This window comes from Opisthorchis viverrini (assembly GCF_000715545.1).
Source record: "Opisthorchis viverrini unplaced genomic scaffold opera_v5_14, whole genome shotgun sequence".
Lineage (NCBI taxonomy): Eukaryota > Metazoa > Platyhelminthes > Trematoda > Opisthorchiida > Opisthorchiidae > Opisthorchis > Opisthorchis viverrini.
The window spans coordinates 3,344,358-3,354,573 of record NW_008751670.1 but is presented as its reverse complement, the minus strand read 5'-3'; the positions used below and the strand labels follow the sequence as shown (position 1 = coordinate 3,354,573).

The window sequence follows — 10,216 nt, the reverse complement described above, 5'->3', positions numbered from 1 at the left end:
TCTTCCTGGAAATTGTCTCCAATTTCCAGTGTTTAACCCGCGGGTTTGTAAGCGGCTTGATCCCAGTCATTTTGGATGGGGATCGAAATTGGTTGGTAAAATTCTGTGATCAAGAGGTCGGCAGTAACCACGAGCAAACAGTCGGCACGAGATATTTGACCTGCTTGAATGATGGGCGTTTCCGGAAGTGCCAGCCGATGGAAAACGATAATGGCTACCTAGCAAAGTGTAAGATTAGCGTAAAACAAGTGATATATTTTAAGGTGCGGCATTGCAAAAACAGTTCGTTTGCGAAACGCGTGGAAACGGTTCAGACTAAACGCCGAATGGCATCACTGTGAGTAGAGCGATTTCCTGAGGATTCGACGTTTCACAAATTTCAGTCCGGTTGCGTAAAACAAGTGATATATTTTAAGGTGCGGCATTGCAAAAACAGTTCGTTTGCGAAACGCGTGGAAACGGTTCAGACTAAACGCCGAATGGCATCAATGTGAGTAGAGCGATTTCCTGAGGATTCGACGTTTCACAAATTTCAGTACGGGTGGAGATGGTACAAGTGGTTAGAGCGCGAATTTACTGACCGGAAGGTCTGCGGTTCGAAACTGACTCCTGCCTCTCGACTTCCCCTGTCTAGGCTCGGGTAACCTGACAGTATCTCAGCCCTCGTGCAACCTTCGGGTGGCATGACAGTTAGGCACCGGAAGGGTGCTACAGTTGAACGGAATTTCAGTACGCACCATTACTTGTTTCCTCTGATACGTTTATCTGTGCATTATGACCGCTCCACTTTGATCTGGTGGAACCGGTTTTGCACAGTGTACCAGGAAATCCCCGGCATTTGCCTTGTAATTACCCAGACGACTATTCTGCTTCTGCTGCACTCAATGATTGTAGTTAACCAAGACTACTTTGGAGTTGATTGCAGACGAACCTTCGCCATCTTGTATGGAACGGATAGGATACAGGGAGCTTCTGCGAATTTGTAAGCGGTACTGTGTAGCAATTTGGTGAAAATTAATGAACAACCTGCTACCACTCCGAAAAAAATCGTTCAGCTGTAGCACCGTTTCGGTGCCTAACTGCCACCCGAAGGGAGCATGAGGGTTGTCATACTGTCAGTTTGCCCAAACCTAGACAGGATAACGTCAGGATGTAACGGTCGCGTTCGAACCACGGACCTTCCGGTGAGTAAATTCGTGCTCTAACCACCGAGCTATCCCCCCCCCGCTACTACTCTGCCCTGTCTACGATTCATCAGGTAAACGTCATACCGCAATTTTGACAAACACTTGTTCCTCCCAGAAAGCCAAATTATCATATATCGTACCTGTAACTTCAGTGCGGACGATCATTTGAATCTCTAGAACATTAGCCATGCGAACAAATTTAGCTGATGGGTACATTTGGAGTGGCTGCCTTAACCTTCCGAGTGGCCAGGTTTTGATTTATCTGGCCTACTTGGGCCAATGTGTGGTGATAAGGTCGTGCAAGTTGGGGTTCAAGCCCCCTTCCCGGCTTTCAAGCGCGAATCCCAAGTTTTGAAAATTAGAAACAAACAGAAGGACCAAACGTAAACAAGGCGCTGCGAGTTTTTTTAGCTACCACGGAGTCGACGCGATGCCGTTTCTTAAGGAACGGATGAAAAGAGGACATACATCCATATGGAGAGCAATGGTACTTCTTGATCCAGTAAGCCGAATATACGAGTTCGCTCATTCTGAAGGCGCTAATTGAGACATTTGCTACATAACCCTGCTTATCAAACGCCGGGATGGATCATCATCCGGGAGTGAACCAAGCAAAGTGCTGAGAAACTTATTCCACATAAATGTGTGGATTGCGAGATGAGATGAAATGCGTTGCATGGGTAGTGGACAAAGAATAATGCCAGTGTAACGGGGCGATAAAGTCGCAAAATGGCGAAGAAAACAAGTCGGCAGTCCATACAGACATGTCAACGCTCAATTACTTCAAATGCACAAAATTGTGAGATGCTTTCCCGTACAGCCCGAAACAGCTAAACGGTCATCTGTGAAAAGCACTTTGGAGTGGCTTTTATCTTAGGACACCTAAGCTCGACACATGCGGCACTAATTGAGAGGCAGGTATAAGGTTATAAAATGAACTCAAAGCGATCTAATCAGGAAACCGACCGATCTGTACGTTCCGGGGTTCTTGTATGGTTTAATTAGGTAGAGTAACTAGGGGATCGGTCCAAAAAGTTACCCGAAGGCAATGGGCGCGGTAAGTAAGGCCCATCCATTCGAGTAGACGAGATCTGTGTCAGGAAACATGAACCAGGTGTTATAGCCTGTCGTTCATGTATAAGTCGATATGAGGGAAGTGGGGTTTAGCTGGTGGTGCGGACAAACCCAACTTACATTCCGGAAATCGACCTTTTGCCCGTTGTGCTGGCTACTGCTAGCGCGGATTCAAGATGTTAGGTGCTTTTGACGGCGATCTGGATGCCAAACAGATGATGCAAGTCGGGGAAAGTATGCGCCAAACGGTTAACAAGGACAGAGTCATTTAGGAAAAAACACCCAAGTTTTGGTTCAACACAGATGCACACCCTCGAGTGCTCCCCTCCCTGTGAATAGAAATTGACAGGTTGTATCAATCCAACTGCCAATTAAAAGCGTGGAGCGAAAACCATGCAAGGAACCTGGTGGTTTAAAATACTTTAAGGTTACATTGGAGATAAGGCTTAGTTTCAAAGTAGAATTTCTATTCTGTGTGGGGTCACTTTCCTCGTAACACGTGAGTGTGTGATTTCCGTGTACCGTCAACCGATCATTCGCACATTTTATGATTTTCCCGGTACACACCATATTCACAGATCCGTTCAGGATAACGCTAACTATCAACATGAATAACTAACTTTAAGAACACAGCCACCAAACTGATCATATATATATGATGCCTACATGACTGCTGAATCGTTCATCGAAATATGCGATGAATCGGCCTTCCCGGTAGTACACCAGTCAGATTTCTTCACTTGACGATGCGTTGCAGACGAAATGCTGCACTGAAATGAATGATGCTGCCCACCTTTAGTATCACATAAATAGTTTCTGATTTCTTTATCGTAACTTTATTTACGGTGGAAATTTGAAATATTTGGACCACTCTTCATGTTTCGCTATACGTTTACTCGCTTCAGCGATAAGAATTTGTTGGTTCATGGCGTGTTCTCCTTTCCGCTCCTGTAGCCTTCACTGCTGCCCACATTCTCGTTTGCTTCGCTCTGGTTATTATCAGCTTGCGTTTTTTACTCTTTCTTCGCATCCGCGAACACGTGTAGGTTGGGCTGGATTAATTTACCAAAATCCTTCTGTTCTTGAGTGTTGGCCAGCTACGTTTAAGATTTTTTCTGACAAACGTTGCTTGTTCATTCGTCTGTTAAGAACTGTTGTAGGCCCGGAATTCGGATGCTGTTTATGAAGACCATCACGTAGTACTTCGCCCTGGTATGGTGCATTATCGCGCTACGTACATTGAAAAGTGATTGCCAGTTTGCAAGTTTGACCACTCAAACCAGTTGACGTACGGTTTGACTTCACAACAAACAATAAAGTCTCATCGATATAAAAAGTGATATGAAAGCACCACCGTGTCTTCTGTTTCACACTTTCCAGGTGGCGTTTCGTGAACTATAGCCTAGACGCAATTGCGTTGAAGCGGTTCGAATAAGCATTGAAGAACTGAAGAAATTTTCAACAGCAATATTGATTCCTTGGTGTGGTTTCACGTCTCAGGCAAAGCCTTTCGACAGCTCAGCACTAGGCCCGGTTCTTCAGTCGGGTAGATGATTTATCCGTCCCATCATAGCGTTGTACCAGGCTTGCATTTCAGGTGTTACCCAGCGAATGTAGATATGAAGACCTGATCTGGCGATGCTATGAATAGACTCTAGGAGTACGAGACTGGGAGCCGGTTCCGGTCCACCGCAGCTCTCCTTGACGGTAGGCAAGCCTGAGACACTGTGCCTGTTGGCTACATATTCAGCCTCATATTATGATTTCTTACTTGACTTTTTCAGGTGTAAACAGTTACAAGAGTGTGTCGCCGTTTTTGTCGCTGGAGACTAGCATTAGCTCCGCTTTGCTTCCCCGGTGTCCGAGAATGAAGAAATTTGTATCTCATCTCGCAAGGCAAGCTCCGCCTTCTGCACTCCACTTTTGTACCAATCCCCTGCAACCGTTCTGTACGCAGTAACACGAAATTTGCGCGTGAGTGGCCTGTTCGCACTTTGCGACTGGTCAGATGAGTGCCGTATTTAATATGCCGAACAGCGTCAGGCTTCGTACATGATTAAGGCCTCATCTCTGTTGTTATCGTAAAGGCGTTTTCATGGAATTCTGGATGAGGCTTCCATGATAGCATATTATTTGCATTAGTACAATCAGCTACCAGCCCAGCTGCATACTTCGGTCCTCCATTCCCTGCCCCAATGCCACAAGTCGACACGCACTGGCACTGACAGAAGTATTATACTCCCTGCATCAGTTGGCTGGTCTGTTCAGGTCTGGGTTTCGTCAGCATGGTGCGCCCTGATCCTCCAGATTGTTAGAATGATAACGGACAGCAAACATGCCACTCTCAAATGACTTGGAATATTTTTAATTTAAAGCTTGAAAAGCCCTCAACTGAAAAAGGTGCCTCGCACCGCACCTGTTTTGCCGTTTGCTATCATGAAAACGCCTGACCAACTGACTTATCGGCGCTTTGGCATTTAAAATTTCTACCCAGCTGAGCAGCGACTGATCTGTTCCCTTCTGAAGTAGGTCGTCGTGGGCGCGGTCAAATGCCCTACTGAAGCTGACGAAAATGCGTGGATCCTCGACCGTACTCTCTTAGCCTTGCACGACGCCTAACGAACTGGTATCATATTAGCAACACAGAAATAACTGATAGTGGGCCGGCAGTTAGCAGACTGCCTCATATTCTTCGCAGGAAGACTCTTTTCAGGTCCTTTTATGGCATTTCTTTTCATTCTTTTTATGACCACATTGGTTTGGAGATTTGCTCATTGTTGTTTGAGGCACTGCAATAATAACTCTCCAAGAAAGATCTGATTCGTGTTCCGACAGCTACTTTGTTCGCATTGATCCCTCTCAAATGTGTGAGGTAAGCCAGAATGGTTTTTCACTGCTTGATTAACTACAAGCGGTATGGGTGTCCCGCAAGATTCTAAGCAGCAGACTATGAACCCCACACTGAAAGCCTGATACTGCACATCCTTTGGGTATTTTTTAATCCTCGGCAGCTGTCTGTCTTAGAGGACTTCGAGTCTTTTCCTCTCGTGGTACGTGACGAGTCTAGCAACGTCACAACCATGCTCACATGGAACCAATGATGATGAAACAGCTGTACAGTGCTTTTCGGCTTTTAAGCACTGATTAGCTTGGCTTACAGGACGAATATTCATTTAAATTTAGGCTATACTTCCCCTTCTCCGATCTGTGCAGGTTGTCAACTAGTTTTGATAAACCCAATGAGTAGTGAGTTGCGCGCAACGCAACAGGTGTCATTACCAATGGGGATACCACACCCTCATTTTCACAGCATTTTGTTTGAACACCCTTCTCCTATCCCGGAGGGGTCATTCTGTTGAGTTTACTTTCAAGGTGAAAACCCTGGACTTGAGTCTTCGCTCTTAATAAAGCTCATCAGCAGTTCATATCCAATGGCCATGCCGGGGTTTGAGCTCCACATATGTGACATACGAGGGGAGCGTGCTAACACTACTCCACCAGCGTAAGCTCGACACACCTGAATTCTCATGCGAGTTATTTACGAGAAACAAGCGCAATACTGAATAAGCAATGTTTATAGAGTTGGCTTAACGCGATTCACTTTTCGTCTTTGTTATGACCAGCCATTCACCACAGCGGCTAACAAACCACACTTCCATCAATCATTGGTGGAAATGTCACAAGATACAGACGGCCAGGTAGTTTTCTGTTTGACGTACTGATCACATTGTCATTTTTAGTCTAGTCGCGTTAACGATAAAACTCTACGCTCCCAAATCCACTTCCGCACATACAGCATGCAGAAGATTATGCTCGCACAACAAGTAATACCTGCTTCAATCATGGGAAAGTCAAAATACCTAGAAAGTAAGACGATGAACTTCGGTTTTCATCATGACCAACACAAACTTGCACAAAATATGCGACAGCAGACCTCAACACACTGAAAATGAGGCTAAGTGAGGAAATAGTGGAAATATTGATCTGCGGTGATGTCGGGCTTCTTTCCTTGAATATTTTTACTCGCTCTGTCACCACTAGATTCATATTACCTACCAGTCACCACCCTCCACTATCTGTATTAGTTATACTGGTTCCTGCACAAACTCTACCTAAATGAAGCAGTTACGAACAAGCATTGCGTCTGAATTACTCCCGGTGCACACATTTTAACAGCTATTCCACCAAGCCAGCTGCACAGACAGTCAGACAACGAGAATGTTGTGCAAAATATACTAAAAATGGATATTGCTACGAGTTTTGATGTAAGCTGCGTAGACTGCATCATTTAAATCAGGGAGGATCTTTTCGAAATCAAATCTGAGTTCACTGAGATCAGTTCGTCTGCTACCACAAGTCATGGTGAAAATATCTGTAAGACTGACAGCTGAAATGTGCCCAATGGCTTAAAACCCCACAGTCCAGTGGAAGAATTCGCGCTTTAAACACGCGTATGACTCGAAATCAGCTGGAGGAACATTTTTGTTTTTATATGTAAAATAACTTATCCGTTCCGACCAACGAACATTTTTGTTTTTATATGTAAAATAACCTTTTATCCGTCCCGACCAACTAGACATCCTGATTTTACGGCCATGTACTATATCAGCCTCACAGAGTGTCTGTGTCCTCTACGGCGCGTCCGCGGCAGCAGTAATCAGTTTGGACTACTTTCTCTCCTTCGCTAGAGAACACACAACTTATAAAACCGTATACAAAACAAATAATCGTTTGGAAATCAGTTTGGGAACATATGGGCAAAGCTAAATTAGCTGCGCGGTTGATCGTTTACTCTCACCTTTCTTTAAAGGTGCAAGATAACTCGCGAGACACTCCGTTAGTTTTTCTACCATGATTTGAGTTGTTTTGTCTTCGGAAGAGTACTCTTTTGGTGTTATTTTCGTTTGATGATGTACCACGTAGTGTTGGCTTTCGGTAACCAAATTTAAATAGAGAAAACATTACGTGTTCCGATCTCATCATGGACTGAAGCTTTGTACCAGCGTTGAAACGAATGTCCCAGGTGTCTCAAAAGTCTAACTGGCTATAATCTACAATCTGCCTCCTGTGGAAAAGCGTCTGACTGTCCAGCCGATGTGGATTTTCCATAGCATCAAAACCCCCGTATAAAACCAGACACTTGTCCACTCAGACATTCTGTGTCTTATGAACAAATGATGGTCTATCTTTGGGCTTTCCATACATCAAGTTACTAAATAATCGAAATCTGAATTTCCAGTGACGTATGGGGCCTGACTAGTTAGAGCGAGAATATACTGACCGAAAGGTCCGTGGTTCGAGCCCTACCTCTGCCTCTCGACTTCCCTGTCTAGGCTTGCGCAACCTGACAGTCTCACAGCCCTCGCGTAACCTTCGGGTGGCATGACAGTTAGGCACCGAAAGGGTGCTAAAGCTGAACTATCGTTATTCATCTCTGATTAACTAGTCAGTTTCGCGGTCTGTTCAATCTCATTTGCATTCCATATCCTGCAAATATTTCTGATCGATTTATATAGAACATATTTCATCCCCTGATAACAAGCTATTGCTGGAAGCTTAATGCCTAATCATTTTATTTATTGCCCTCCACCTGGACATGTGTGAACGTGATAAGGCCACTCGAAACGAAACTCCAATGCCAAAAGGCGTTGTTCATGGCAAGGGTCTCAGTGATGGGGAGAAAATGAACACCTTAACAGGTGTATCAGGCGAAATCGACAGATCGCTGCAGAGGCGTAACTGGCAACTGTCCTCGTATGTAGTCTTGTTTGACGAGAATAGATAGTTGTGTACAGTTTGAAGGTATCATTTGCCTACTAAATTTACACTAAAGTCAAGCCACATAACCAAAGTTCGAATATTACCCTTTAGTGTTAAATGATCGGGATAATTGCACATCGTGGCTGAGTTAGGAGTCACGAGCCATTCCAGGATGGTATCAACCCATATATCCCCTTCATAGATTCAGATACTAGGGAAATAAATACTGGCAATTTACAACTGAGAACAGTGTGCCATACAAGACTCCTTGAACATCAACGTACTGCGAGGCGCCCATACCAAAATGACGAACAGCAAATCTTCATCTGACCAGGATATCCGTAAGTGTGGCACCTGACGTGACTACAAGCTACACACTGGAAATATTTTACAAAGTGATGTGGCTTCCGTGATTGAAGGATGAGTTACTCAATAACCTGTTTAAGTCACAGTTGATCACACTACTTATTAGCTACTCATGGCCGAACTATTGACTACTGGTCAAGAGATTGCAGTTTCGAAACTCCGCAGAGTTTCGCACGATTCGCGCCACTTATTATTACCAATAAGGATAAAACATCTATACAGAGCTTCTCGGCATTTCAGCACTGGTTAGTTGTCCTTACAAGATAAAATCCCAGTTGAAAATTTCCAGATCTAAGCACACTTTCATTAAGTGACAAATGCTGCAAATGAACAAACAACACGTGACAAAGGGGCTGCCAAGCTGTCTACAAAATATCCACTTGGATGGGATCAGCCACACAACTATCAGACACAGAACTACAATTTCTGTGTAAGAATGCTCGGTATTTGAGGGACTTATAAATTCCTGAACTTGATACAACAGATATATTCATACCTTCTAAGATGTCATAGCATATTATGTTCATTAGATATTCTATGGTTATTCGAAACTTCGTGATATTCAATCTTGTCCTCCTGAAGATGGTATTTCATTCCGTTCTGGAATTCACTAATGGGCGGGGTCTTTATATGTACTGCTCAAAGCGTTTGAGCGTGTATACAGCGGATAGCCATTTGTATATTGTTCGCCGAGCTTGGCAGTCGGATTGCAAAAGGTTTCATCACCAACCGAGGTGACATCGTCAGTGCAGGGTTGAGTGGGTGAATTCCCCCTCTTTTGCCTGTGATTATATAGCTTCTAAACAGTATCCGGTATTTCAGGAAACGGTCTTCGCGTGGTTTGATTGGTCTGCTGTGAATCTGACGTGGTTTCAATCTCCTCTGTCTGGTTGGTTCGTTGGGTGCATTTGTATATTCTACACAAATGAGTGACTTGTGGACATTGATGGTAATTCGTGCTCCTGATTGCTGGAAATTGGGATATATGGACATGAGCAGACACTAAGCCTCACCAGATAGACCAATGCCTTCACGAATAAGTTCCTGACGCGAAAAAATCCGAAATCACACTCAACGAGCCTAGTTTCTCGGCGCATTGACATGACTGTTAAGCAGTTACAGTCTGAGTAACCGCTTCTACATCTGGATGAATGTTTAAACCACAAACATTTATAGCACCACCGGAAGAAGTTTCAGTTGCATCGAATACCACTTCGGATAACAACTCGAACGTGTTTACTAGTTGGGGAAATGTAAGGGGAAGTATCAAAATTCTGATATTAAAGTACTATTTTATACGAAAGTTTCAACTCACAGTTCAGTGCTGGTGGTACCAAAGAAGTGACCCAAAACTATTATAGACCAAATAGAGCTACGCCTATGAACACTTGGAAGTGAAGGTCACCAGATAACCTTACGATTGCGCAAACAGTATACATGACAAGTGACCGATATCAGTTGCTTTATAAACCGTCGGTGAGATAAGGGAGAAAACAAATAGGTTTGTTTTTTAAACGTGGGGCTGGAAAAGTTAGCTACTAAATGGTAATGGGTGATTGAATTAGGATACTGGAAATTACTTTGAATATGGTTTGAAATGACTTCAAGCTCGCAGCCTGTTTGGTTTTGGATTAGGTAAGCTGGCAATCACCTACAAGGGGCAAATTACTGCTAAAGAACAACCTTGGAAACATCTTGAGATAGGAGTGGCCGGTATAGTGTGATGAACATGACTGATGCTCTATTCATTGCTCTATTCATTATTCTCTTGTTTTAATATTCCATATGCTGTACATATTCGCCAATTCGAATACATACGTGCTGGTTGC

General features: G+C 43.9%; 1 protein-coding gene across 1 annotated transcript in view; it reads right to left on the bottom strand.

Moving 5' to 3' along the window:
• Window positions 1-32: 32 nt before the first annotated feature.
• Window positions 33-10,216, bottom strand: part of T265_01367 (hypothetical protein) — a gene marked incomplete at both ends in the record, with an annotated part of 14,874 nt that continues 4,690 nt past the window's right edge. Inside the window, one exon of the mRNA XM_009165373.1 lies at window positions 33-218. Within this exon, the coding sequence (XP_009163637.1) occupies window positions 33-218 (186 nt within the window). The remainder of the gene's footprint in view (window positions 219-10,216) is intronic.